Genomic DNA, 13,621 nt, shown 5'->3' with positions numbered 1-13,621 from the left:
ATAATAATGGTGATCTGTATTCCATATGGATGTGGGAAAATGTCCAGATTTATTATTTCGTGGGACAGAAAAAGCAGATTATACGTTAGAACAGCCAAACCCCATTTTTGTTTTTGCAAATCTGTGCGGTGTTTTTTGTCTAGTTCTGTGGGGGAAGGAAGAGTTGGGGGAGGGGGTTAAAAAAAGAGGTCTGAAGCCTGGAAGGACTTAAACCAAAATGTTCAAAGAGGAAGGAGGAGATATGGTAGAAATTTTACTTCCATCTGATGCCCTCTATATTGTGTTTTACAAGTGCACTTACTTTCACGGATAAAACATAAAATATAATGAAACAAAATTATTCCTGTTTTGGCGGGGCGGGGTGGGGCGCGGGGGAACAGTAGTAACAACTTACTGGGAAGACAGTTCTCCCAGCACCCCCCCACCTCCTGCCATCCCCGACTCCTCCCACCTCACTCCCCTAGCAAGGCCCACTCCCAGCAACCCCCTCACCGCCCGCCCGCTGTCCCCAGTCAGGGCGCCCCGCCCCCGGCGTTCCGGACCCGTCGCAACGACGGTCAGTCAGTGGAGCGTCTTGACTCTTGATTTCAGCTCAGGTCATGATCTCAAGGTCCTAAGATTGAGTCCCATGTTGGGCTCCACGCTGAGCATGGAGCCTGCTTAAAATTCTCTCTCTCCCTCTGCCCCTCCCGCCCCCTGCTCATGTGCACTTTCAGAAAAACCGAAAAACTAGAAAAAATAGGCCAGGGGAGCAGACATACAAAACACGAGCCCTAATTCATTAGATCAACAGACATAAAATTGCCAAATTGGTGTTAAGTGTGTCTATTCTTAGTCCACATTTCCTTTGTATTTCTCTCATTACAGACAGGTAGGAGTTTAACTTGCTTCAGTCCATGGAACACTGATAGCCTGGCTCTAGCTATAAAATACGGGACTGCAGGTCAAGCATTAGCCTCACAAGGCTAAAAAAATGGCTGACTGCCTGTGACTTGAAGTCTCATGAGGATTCATAAAACCCTCTCCAGGCTTTACTCCAACACCCCTAACCCCCAAAAGTCCTTCTATGCTCTCCCGGAAATATTATATTCTATTACTGCTGGTCTGTCTTCATACTCAAAGCTAGGGACCATATCTTGTTCACCTTTATACCCACTGCCTGTGTCTGGCATAGCAGGTGCTCAAGTTTTGTTCAGTAAAGAAATCTGCAAATTAAGATTAGCAGAGCTCTGGTTTAAAAAAAAAAAAAATTAGTAGATTTTTGGTTTCTCAAATCTGGTCTCTTCACTTCACCAAAAAAATATGATATACTTTATACCCTGCGCTAACATTATTTTACCTCTAAGCTTAAATTCAAGTATTCTCAAGTCACATCTTTACCCTTCCAGCTGTATTTCACAGAACATGTGCATAAAATGAACATGTCAACTTCCATTCCACAATCAGGTTTACACAAAGTGACACCTGCAAAGTAAAGAAAGGGTTTGCTAGAATCAGGTTCTACAGAAAAGCTTAGCATACTTGATTTTAATGGTACCAATTCTATAACTTTACAGACACTTGTTCCCATAAAACCTGATGCCTGTTCAGGCTGCCATAACAAAATACCATAGACCGAGTAGCTTATAACAGAAGTTTATTTCTCACAGTTCTAGAAGCTGTTAAGTGCAAGAGCAAGGCACTAGCCTGGCTGAGTGAGGGCCCTTCCCCAGGTTGCTTACTGCCAACCTCTGTGTCCTCACGAAGTAGAAAGGGGCATGCCAACTCTCTGGGGGCTCTTTTATAAAGACACTAATCCCATTCATGAGATTCTACCCTCACGACCTAAGCACCTTCCAAAGGCCCCACCACTCAACATCTTTGGGGGTTAGGATTTCAATATGAATTTGGGGGCCCGGGGGGGGGGCGGGAGGACACAAACATTCAGACCATAGTATCTAACAAGTGCTAGACATCTATCAATGGGGGGGAGGGGGAGGAGACAGATGGTGAAGTGTTAAGTGAGGTGGTCATTTGAAAATGCCCATAAATTTGCAACTTCTCACTTCAAGAGGTGGAGCTGAATTCCTCTTACCATCGAGCATGAGCTAGACTTAGTGACTCCCTTCTAACAGAGTAAGGCAAAAACAACAGTATGTCACTTCCAAGGTCAGGTCATAAAAAGGCATGTGGCTGCCTCCTTGCGCTCTCTCGTATGGGTCACTCTGGGGAAGCCAGCTGCTATGTCATGAGGACCCTCAAGCTACCCTTGTAAAGGCCCACAAGGAGAGGAACAGAGGCCTCCAGGTAACGGGCATGTGAATGAGCTTGGAAGCCAGCCTCACTCACACCTTCAGATGGCTATAGCTACAGCCAGAATCGTGAGACACGCCGAGCCAGAACCACCAGCTAAGCTGCTCCCAAATTCCTAAGCCAGAAAACCGTGACATAACGGTTTGCTGCTTCAAGACACTAAGTTTTGGGATAATTTGTTAAATGAGCCTTCTGAGAGTTTACGTGGACACCATGCCTAGGAGAACAGGCTAAGGCCAAGGAAAGCAGATGGGTATAAACCAAAGAGGAGATGGTGTCTTGCTCAAAAAGTGCTTAAACTGAGAGTTGAACAAGCAAGTGCTGTAACGTAAGTCTATTAAACTCCACAGGCATTCTATTAGCTCCTTCTACACATCTAGTATGAAAGGGTAAAAAGTCCAAAATTGTTAATAGCAACTTTATTGTTCCACTGGTGCAAAAAAAAAAAAAAAAAAAATCGTAATTGTATGATGCATTTCCCCTTAAATTTACAATAATGAAGGTTATACATAAATTATATCGATCACAAATTTTCTATTTTATACTATTTAGAACAAAATTATCTTGATAAATATGCCCAGAGGACAACATAGGTTCTTAATGGATGATTGAGTCCAAATATGCAAAATATAGCTTTTGGTATTGACCATGGTGTTTTAAAATTCTCAAACATGCATTAATATATTCTAGTTTTAGGGAAAATATTACACATGGCCTTATCTTGCATTTAGGGAAAAGCCCAAGCTGAATTTCACATACAGTATCCCTTTCCTCTAAATTAATCTCAAACTGGACTAGAGAACAAAGAGACACACACTTTCAGGTTAGTACTCCCAAGTAATGAAGGAAATTACACAACCAACAAAACGGAATAAAGGAAGAAGAGCTTCATTATTAGCTGAGATAAGTGGTGGTTTGTTTTTGTTTTTTGTTTTTTTTTTTACAGACCACATGAGTTTTAAATAGCAGATCAATCATGCTACCTGGGGTGATCAGACAGATTGAACACTTATGAAGTGAATAACTTTATTAAGGTCCTGAAGGTGAGTGTCCGGAGGTGCTGGGTAAAACACATCACAGGTAAGAACAGGAAACCTACCTCAGCATTTCTGAAAGGCACAATCTATAGAAGGGAAACCTAGTATAATAAAACCCTCACTGGATGTACATGGAAAAGATTATGGTGAGCCTGTTTCCTTTTTAAAGGATGAGACCTTCATAAATTGGCCCCTCAGATTCTGGTGATTCCCGCCTCAAACGCAAATGCTCCAGTGTGTTATGAAAATGTTTGTTAATTTGCTCTGTTTCTTCACTGGACTCAAGATTTGGGAGATCTTCTCGAATCTTTTGGATAAGCTGGTTCAAAACCTGAATTGTGACCTACAAAAGAACATGTACAGTACAGTTACATAATCAAGCATGCACCATATAAAAAATATAATTCAATAAAAATGTTTTGAGGATCTTGTGTTACTCTCAAGAGTCACCAAAGTAATTATAAAAAAAGAGAGATGAAAACATGATTCCTGGTTTGAGCAACAACTTCTGGCAACTCACCAATAAATAAAACAAAACAAAAACAGTAAGGGAAAAAAACCCAAAAAATAAAAAATAGAGCATCACGAACCAATGAAAGAAAAGCAAAATTTTATTTAACCTATAAATCTTGACCAACGCTGTATTATTGCTAAAAGGATATCTCATTTAGGAATTATTCTAAACTTGTACCTGATGACCAATCAGCCTACTATATTTGTAAATTATTCTGTGTTTTTCAACAGTGACTGTTTTTATAAAATATTCATGAACAAAAGAGATGAGAATTTTCTTGCAGATAATGAGTTCTTCCCTTAAGAGAGATGCATCTATAGACAGAAAAGAATACTAGGAATGAAAGAGACTAGTAGGTGCATTCTCCAAACTCTGACCCTTATAAACAAAAAAGAAAGTATCAAGATGATAAACTTCTATGTATCAAACCTCTGAAGAGCAGGAAGGGAAAATATTAGTTCACTAACAATATTTTATTATAGTTTACTTACCGCATCATTTTCCTTTTCATAAAAATAGATATATCTGTTCAGGATTTCTATAAAAAGTTGCACTTGTAAAGAGGGGTCCATGCACTGATTTGCTATTTTCAGAGCTTTCTTTAGGCACTCCATTACCCTCTTGCCTCCATGAAGCTAGAATAAAAGGGCGAGGGGATTGGGCGGTGGGGTGGGTGGGTGGAGTATTGAAGAGATTATTGAATTACAAATGTTCCACTTCACACAAGAAATAAACATAACCCTACAGTGGCTCTTAAGGCATAAAACAAATTTAAATCCTCTTCATTTTTTTTTTTTAAGCAAACAGCTATACTTTACAAATATAATTTGTTTTATATGTTTATATGTAAAATGTTTTATATTTATTATGTATACTTTTTAAAGGCAGTGGTATAAACTTGCTGTATTACAATATCCTCAAAGTGGGGCTTGACCACAGGATGTAACTATACATTACACATTACTGTCCATTTCATTTCTTTTAATAAACAAAGCAATTTTCTTTCTCCAGTGTTTCTTTCTTCCTCCAAACGTTTCACCTCTAGTACACGAGGGCCATGGCAGCTATTCCCTGCTAACGATCCCCTTTCCTATAACATGGTCGGGAATGACCTTACCTCCTCCCCATTTTTGTCTGTGTTTCTGCCAGACCAGAAGAGATGTGCACAGGTGCTCACAGCTCGGCCCTGATCGGGTTTCTTCAGAAGTTTGGATGCAGCAAGTGCACACTGAGTCCTCAGAGGTTCATGATTCTCTTCACTGAAGCACTTCATCCTCTCAAAAGTACCAATGATCAAGGTGATGGCAGCCAGCTGTGCTTTGGAATCACTGATTTCATCTTCATACAAAGAAAATGCCTGGTGAACAAGAAGCAGAAGAGACCTTTTCTACCATCTATTGGAGCATTTTCTAAAGTACTTCCCAGCAAAACCCCTATCTTGTGAGATGCTCCATAGTCCCCCTTCAGATCACAACATGCTGACCCCTCCCTTGGAGAGCCAAAAGACACAGCTGATACAGGAAAGATATTGACAACCTGCAACAAGGAAGCTTGTTTTATCTTTTGTTTAACCCACAGTTCTCAAACTGAATAAAGGAACTTTTCACTCCACGAAACACTTACACCAAGACCCACCTGGACATCTTAAATCTCATTATAGCACCTAGTAACTGATCCATCTTCCTGCTCCAAACCAATCAATGTGACTATAGTATTAAGAAGGAGTTCCAAGATGGTGGGAAAGGGGTAGTCACAAATTCAGTGAAGAGAAAAATCCATGTGCACCACCACCATAACTACAACAGGTGACTGCACATAGCAAAACTGATTAAACACAGAAAGGAGAAAAGACCATCACCTGGGACATAAATTCGTATGCTACTGTTTCATGATTTTCAAAACCAATTTCTCCAGCAGCTAGAGCCCCTTGAAGAAAAAGTCTTAAGGGTAATTCTGCCAGCTCTGCTTTGATCAAAGCACTGATAGTCTGGTGAGCAAATGAAAAAATCTTCTGGCATTTCTTTTCCCATTTGTCATCCTACAAGAGAAAAAATAGTTTAAATTACATTACTTTCAAGATTAACTTGCTCAAGAATATTCATTTTATATGAAACTTCTATAGAACAAACAGGGAAAGCAGGAAAGCTGAGCTCAAGGTTCTCCTGTTATCGTCCTCCTCCTCCGTCTCATTTATGAAGCACACAAGTGAATCAGGCACAGTATCTTCTCAAAACATCCTTTTGTGGTTACTGGCTTTGTAATTTTTGTATATTTGGCATTTTGTTTTTTCTCATCAGAAAATCAACACACACCCCAACTGGACAGAAGTAGGAAAATAAATGAATTTTAAAACCTGAAATCATCCCTAAATCTACCACCCAGCAATAATCACTAATAACATTCTGATGTTAACACCTTCTTTTTTCCTATGCAAACGCGATGAACTGGGATCTCTAGTCTGGTTTTGTTTTCTACTTTATAGTAACTCACCAGAAGAGTTAAAATGGGTTCATGCTGCATATTACTTGCATCAGACTTCTTTTCCTTCACTTATTTTGTCATAACAATTTTCCTCATGATACTAAGCTACTGGAAATCACTTTAATGACTAGAAAATATTCCACACACTGGATGTAGCATAATTTACTTCACTATTTCCTTTTGGACATAATCTGCAATGCCACAATGAATGCTAATGCTCTATACACACGAAGTTTTACTGAATCCCTCATTATTTCCTCAGTATAAATGCTTAGAAGTGGAATTATTAGTTCTTTCAAGGCCCTACTTACATACTGCCTGTTTTTTAGAAAGACTGTAGTATTTTACATGCCCATCATTACTAGATGAGAATGAATTCTCATTACACCACTGCCATCGCAAACCTTTTTCTTTTCTCTTTACCAGTTTGATTTCTAAAACAGAGGTTCACTGTTGTAATTACTAGTGAGGTTAAATATTTTATCCATGTTTGACCATCCAAATTTCTATTAAAGCAATCAGTTTTTTACATTTTTAAAAGACGGTAATCATCATAGACTTGCTACAAGGATTAAATGCAATAATCCAAGTATACAGATAGTCTTTGGCATACTATATGCCACATAGTGAATGCTAGTTGCTATTTCCATTGTTACATTCACCAAAATCTATACATAGAATGCTGGAAAAGGGACTAAAAGAGCAGGTGTCATAATAAAAACTGGCCAAAAGCTGCTATGTCAGGCTGGCAGGTATACTGAATAAATCTTGTTTCTCCACTACTGGAAAAGTAAGTTCACTGAGGTTTATTTGTTAACACTAACCTGACTGTCCAACTTTCAGGTACATCAGATTAAAGTATTTTCTATAAAACTATTGAAGATTTAAGTCATGATTCTGCTTAAGGAATAAGTGCATAAAAAATATACACAATTCATAAAATTATTCGTTTTCAGGCTTTTAGAGAGAGGTTATAATGCAATGCTAGGCCCCTTCATGAGGCAAAACTACCTGAATTAGATCTCACCTGTTATGTACTTGCAACCTCTACATGAAATTACTGTATCACTTTAGAATTGGTAAAGACTCTAAGAAAGTAAAATCATTCTTAAACTAAAGCACTCTGAGCCAATTTTGTCATAAACTTATCAATGTCTCACAAGTAATCTTTATTTTTTTTTTAAGATTTTTAAAAATTTATTAATTTGAGACACAGAAAGAACAAGTACACGTATGATCAGGGGAGAGGGAGAGGGAGAAGCAGACTCCCCGCTCCACACCCCCTCCCCGACATAGGGCTCGATTCCAGGACCCGAGATCATGACCTGAGCCGAAGGCCCAACCATCTGAGCCATCCAGGTGCCCCTCAAGTAATCTTTAAATACAGGAAAACTTTTGGCATAAATCTGAACTGTTTTAATCTTTCATTTCTAAGTGTTTTTATGTGATCCCTTAGCTAGTATATGCAATACAATTGTCTATTTTTGTATATGTTTGAAATTTTCTATAATAAAGAACACACACACAGAGAAGGAAAAAAGTAGTGACATACTTAAAAGTAAACCCACCACTTTAGAATTCTCTTTGTAGCGAAATGCCAGCTGGTAAGCTGCAAACACCAAGGGTGGCAGTGTGAAGCGAATCCGCTGATTTCCACCAGCTCCAAAATGTTTTCGTGCTGTGTTTAAAATCTGACAAAAAAAAAAAATCCCCCCAAAACATTAATCTTTCCTGCACTATGATTAATCATTTATAAAATTAAATGAGGGCTCTAATCATGGTCATGGCTACCATTTTTTTTTTTTTTTTAAAGATTTTATTTATTTATTTGACAGAGAGAGACACAGCGAGAGAGGGAACACAAGCAGGGGGAGAGGGAGAGGGAGAGGGAGAAGCAGGCTTCCCGCGGAGCAGGGAGCCCGATGCGGGGCTCGATCCCAGGACCCTGGGATCATGACCTGAGCCGAAGGCAGACGCTTAACCGACTGAGCCACCCAGGCGCCCCCATGGCTACCATTTTTGACTACATCTGATGTACCAGGCTTTATAGTAGATGCTTTACATTATCTCACAGAGTCAATATAATCGACATCACAACCAAGACAGAGAGTAACCCCATTTCAAGAATGAAGAAGGCTGAGGTTCAAAGAGGCTGCATAATGTGCCCAAGGTAACACAACTAGTCAGGGTCAGAGACAGATATTAACATATTTCCACACACACATGTACAAAGTCTGCTATGCTGATAAAGACTGCAGGCTCTGAAGACAGACTTATATTTAAAAGTAGATTCTAACACCTACTACCTGAGTGACCCTGAGCAAATTATTTACCTTCTCTTAGCTATTAAAGTTTCATTTGAAAAATGCAGTGGTGGTGGCTGTTCTTGTTGGCAAGATCAAGTAATACATGTGAAGAGTTACCAGTACCTGACACAAGGCAAGGGTGCAAGGGCTCAGAAAATGCTGGCTATTACTAGGATGCAAAGCAGCTATGTGCGTATTGCTGGTATGTCTTACCTCCTGATTCAGGGAAAAAAGACCATTAAAGTAAAAGGAAATGGCAATATACTTTAAAAGAGCCACTCTGAAATAAACATCAGGTTGTTTAAGAAAAACCACAAGAATTCATGAAATACTTTTTAATATGTGTGACACAATGTGTGACATATTCAGGTTTTGTGAATTTCTCTGATATAATAGACAGATAAGAGAATGCATTCCCCCTTGCGGAAATCAGAGCTAATGATTCTCCCTTAAAGGTCTCTCGGTGCATAATCAATTGGCTACATGTGGAAGGCATACTTCCTACTAATACATTAGGACTGCAACAAAAAAAGAAGACACATGTAGGCATGTGTGTTATGTGAGACACAGAAACGTAAGGGAATCAGTTAAAATATTTGAACAATAAGCCAGTCACTGCGTACAGATCACACACAGTGCACCAATTGTGACACCAGAGTGCCCAGAATGTTTATCAGTAAGGCAAGGCAAAGACTATCACACTGCCAACAGAAGTCAGCTTCTTTTTCACCCTGCTTATGAAGGAGTACAAGAGTGTCAACTATAACAAAGGAAGTCACCAGAAGGAGAAAGTCAGGACTCAACCTCAAATAAAAATGTTCCTCATTATATCAGTCTAACAGCCTATGAATCCAACAACAGTTAAACTACACTTTGCCCAAAGAATAATTAGACTGCCATCTGTGCTACCTTTCATTAAAATAAATCATCCAGATCAGTCACCAACATTCCTACTCAGGCAACATGTTATTCATTTCACAAAGATTTATTGAGACTAATGATAAAGAAAGGGAAAACCTTAACTGATTGTTCTTTGCCATGAAAAAGGGGTTAAAAAAAAGACAATTTGAATTTTAAAGTCTTTTCACATATTTTCAATGTGACAAACACATACAACTTATATTTTCAAACCTTGGAAACAAATACAACTGAAGATAAGGATTGTTGCTTATACTTTAAATTTTATTATGATAAACAACTGGACAATTCTAAAAGCAGCAGCATAGTTCAAAAAGAAAATGAACATGGAATGGGTACTGAACACCCAATAAAGGAATACAGGTTTTCTGCAATTCTTAAGAAGTCTTCAAAGAAACTAGAGCAACCAACTTGTTTCCCATAAGCTCACAATTATGCTTTTCTATATAAAGTGAAAGTCCATGAATGTCACTTAATCTCTTATTCAGATGCAATTTTTTCAAAACCTTCTAAGACCACAGCTGCATCAGACCATTTGAGGCACATCTACATGGGATTTCACTAGGAGCTTTGAAGGTGTATGATAACTGAGTTAACTCATACCAAGTACTGCTGGTCAGGGTCCTCAGACCGCAGAAGATGAATGAATCTGCCCACAAGGCTCTGCTCATCAGCAAAGTCTTCAGGATCAGGGTCTTCTATGGGCTGATCTGGCTGATCCTGAATCAGTGTGGATACCAAATTCATTATGGAATCCACCTGTAACATGAGAGATGCAGAAACCCACTGAAGTGAAACCATCAGCATATAAAGTCACTGTCAAAAGTGTTTCCAGCTGTGTAAAGTTACCAAACAGTATTAACAACATAATTCCTTTTATTTTAAGAAAGTTTATGTATGCTGATACACATATAGATAAGAGTCTGGAAAGAGATGCACCAAAAATTAATTAATAGTAGTTATTCTCTTTCTAGTGGGATTATAGTTTTATACTTTCTTCTTTATAAACCTCTAATTTCTAATTTAGAGTAATGATGAGTAAGCTCATTGTAACCTTTTTTTAGTATTAAATTACCCTCTTCTCCCATTTCATGTGTGAGTCTCAAGATCTAAAATCATTACTACGTTATCTCTGTTTTCCTAATATATATAGCATGTTGGTATGCTCTTACCTGGTCTTGAGAAACAATTTCTGTGTTATAATCCAGAACATTACTAAGCACGTAACAACTCATGCTCTTTCTGGACTCATAGTCAAAGTACTCAAAAAGTGGGTGAAAATGTTTTAATTTCAAGACTGTTAAAATGTTGTTGTAAGTGTCAACAGGTATCTTCAAAAGTCTGGTGAGCTCCTTTGAAACTGCACTACTGGTAGCAATACTACAAAAGGAAAAACAACAGCCCTTTAATGAGTAAAATTAACTTTCTACATATACAAATACACTAATTGCATAAAAACTTAAAAATTTTCATTTGTACATGAAAGGAAATAGGTCAGGTGGACTACACCATCTCAAAATACTCCAATGACCTCTTTCTGAGAAGATAAAGATGCCTAGTTAAATACAAACATGTACTCATCTCTTAATGTTCTATTAATACAAAATAAGATGTAACAACATCGAAAAGGTTGTACAGCTGGAGGTAAAATGACTGTCTGGCATTTGACATTTTTAGGAAAGTATTTTAAGTGGTCGTTAAGTTCCTGGACAGCCAATAAATACTGTATATTCATGATGAAAATAAGTAGAGAGAAAAAAAATCTGTGCAAAGCTAGCAACTCCACAAAATAGAAAAAAAAACCTGCTTCTTCTCCATCAGATGTTGGTGATCAAGGAAAAGCAGGCTGAATTTAAGGTAGCCTATAGAAGCATTCTGTGGAGATGAGGCATACCTGGGGTATTTATAAGACCTATACAGGTTGGGATTTCTAATTCTTTGTCTAATTTTACTTTAAAACTTACTTGGTGGGGGAAGATACAGATACATAATTTAATTTTCTCTCAAATCTGGAATGTTTTTCAGTTCACAAAAGTGGAAGTAACTAAAAGAAGCGGCGATGGTGAATAAAAAGAGGTAAAGGAAAATAAGAAATCTTCCTGATGCAGCTAAACCACAAGAAGGGAGATGAAAAAGAAAAAGATTATATGAGGTAAAATTATGCATAATAAGGGTAAGGGGAGAGGGGCTGGCTTGACCCCATGTTCAGATGCAGTGCAGGACAGGACTGTAAGGGGACTGCCAGGGAAAAGGTAAAGGGATCAGAATTGCACACAGTGGCCACTAGAGGATGCCACAGACTAGGACAGCACAGTTGAGGCTCCCAGCTAGGCAACAAAATACTTCGATGGTATCAAAATCAAAGCACAAAACAGAAAAATATTTTTAAACAATTTAATTTCCACGCCTTAAATATACATATGCTCCTAACTTTTTACAACTTATTCATCTCTAGGAAACCACTTCCTATGGCAACACTGCTTAATATAAACACAGTTGACCCACAAACATGGATTTGAATTGTGCAGGCCGACTTACACATGGATGTTTTTCTACAAATACAGTACAATAAAATGTATTTTCTCTTCCTGTAATTTTTTAAATAACATTTTTCTCTAGCTTACTTAATTGTAAGAATACAGTATATACTATGTAGAATGTATAAAATATGTGTTAATTAACTGTGTTACCGGTAAGGCTTCTGGTCAACAGTAGGTTATCAGTAGTTAAGTTTCAGGGAATTAAAAGTTATAAGCAGTTTCTCAATTGCACGGAAGGTCAGTGCCCCAACCCCTGTAACACTGTTCCAAGGTCAACTCTTAATTTCCTTACCAGTATGAAAACTCATTCATATATCAAAGGGGTTTGAAATGGAGAGACTCTGGTCCACAAAGACTACTTATAGTCCATGAGTGCCACGACTTGATCAATGTACACAACCAAGAAATTGGATGCTACTTTCTGCGCTGATTAACACCAAGCATATCAATCTAACAAATGCTTAAGACAAATGCTAACATTTCAAAAAGCAATTAAGAAAAACAAATCTAGGATTAAAAAGAGTGCTTTATGAGGATTTTTATAAAAATGTAACTTTGACTTACTGTTCAAGGTTGAGCTTATTAAATATTTCCACTGTAGTTTCTAGAACTTTGTCAACATAGTCCACACGATCAGGGTAACACTTCATAGCGAGATTAATGAGAGAGACTTGTAAAGATACAACATCCTCTGAAGGCATATCTTGTCTAGACTGAAATGTTGAGAAAACCACAGAATTTATTTTTAACAATCACAAAAGGATCTACCAGCTGAGAAGTTTCAAAGTTCTGAGAACTTAGGAGAAAAGCCATACAAACCTGTATTACTGTAGCCACCTGCTGTGAAAATATGTCAAAAAGTTTAATATCTGCTGGGATTCCAGGTCCATCTTCACGGTGAGCAAATAAAGCTAATCTGGAAAATAAAATAATCTTTATTTTAACAAATACAGGAATTTTTAGGTAGTGGGATCATGGATGACTTTTTTTTTTTTTTAAGATTTTATTTTTTGACATAGAGAGAGAGACAGAGTGAGCACAAGTAGGGGGAGTGGCAGGCAGAGGCAGAGGGAGAAGCAGGCTCCCAACAGAGAAGGGGGAGCCCGATGTGGGACTTGATCCCAGGACTCTGGGATCATGACCTGAGCCGAAGGCAGTCGCTTAACCAACTGAGCCACCCAGGCGCCCAAGCCCTTGGATGACATTTTATTCTTTATACTTTTCTGTATTTTCTACAAGGTATTTCTCCTAGAACATTAAAAAAGATTTTAAAAAAGGACATGGACTGGAGCCAATCATGCCCTCAATTCATTTTTTGAATTAAGGTTTTAATTCCATTACAGTTGACAGTGTTGTTAGTTTCAGGTGTACAATATAGTGATTCAACACTTCCACACATCACCCAGTGCTCATCATGACAAGTGCACTCCTTAATCCCCATCACCTATTTCCCCCATTCCCCCACCGACCTCCCCTCTGGAAACCATCAGTTTGTTCTCTAGAGTTAAGAGTCTGTTCCTTGGTTTGTCTTTT

The 13,621-nt window shown here is 38.3% G+C and overlaps 1 protein-coding gene across 1 annotated transcript in view; it reads right to left on the bottom strand.

The window, feature by feature from the left end:
• Window positions 1-3,206: 3,206 nt before the first annotated feature.
• Window positions 3,207-13,621, bottom strand: part of VPS35 (VPS35 retromer complex component) — a 28,371-nt gene continuing 17,956 nt past the window's right edge. The window contains exons 9-17 of the mRNA XM_045891170.3: window positions 12,908-13,004; window positions 12,653-12,801; window positions 10,721-10,928; window positions 10,152-10,307; window positions 7,893-8,015; window positions 5,702-5,881; window positions 4,961-5,200; window positions 4,335-4,478; window positions 3,207-3,672 (exon numbers count right to left, since the gene is read on the bottom strand). Coding sequence (XP_045747126.1) covers window positions 3,493-3,672; window positions 4,335-4,478; window positions 4,961-5,200; window positions 5,702-5,881; window positions 7,893-8,015; window positions 10,152-10,307; window positions 10,721-10,928; window positions 12,653-12,801; window positions 12,908-13,004 — 1,477 coding nt within the window. The 3' untranslated portion in view covers window positions 3,207-3,492. The remainder of the gene's footprint in view (window positions 3,673-4,334; window positions 4,479-4,960; window positions 5,201-5,701; window positions 5,882-7,892; window positions 8,016-10,151; window positions 10,308-10,720; window positions 10,929-12,652; window positions 12,802-12,907; window positions 13,005-13,621) is intronic.

This window comes from Mirounga angustirostris, unplaced genomic scaffold (genome assembly GCF_029215605.1).
Source record: "Mirounga angustirostris isolate CCGP_5_RB_7025 unplaced genomic scaffold, mMirAng1.0.hap1 SCAF_16, whole genome shotgun sequence".
In the NCBI taxonomy this organism is placed as follows: domain Eukaryota; kingdom Metazoa; phylum Chordata; class Mammalia; order Carnivora; family Phocidae; genus Mirounga; species Mirounga angustirostris.
The sequence above is the reverse complement of the archived record's forward strand: the minus strand, read 5'-3'. Positions and strand labels throughout refer to the sequence as shown.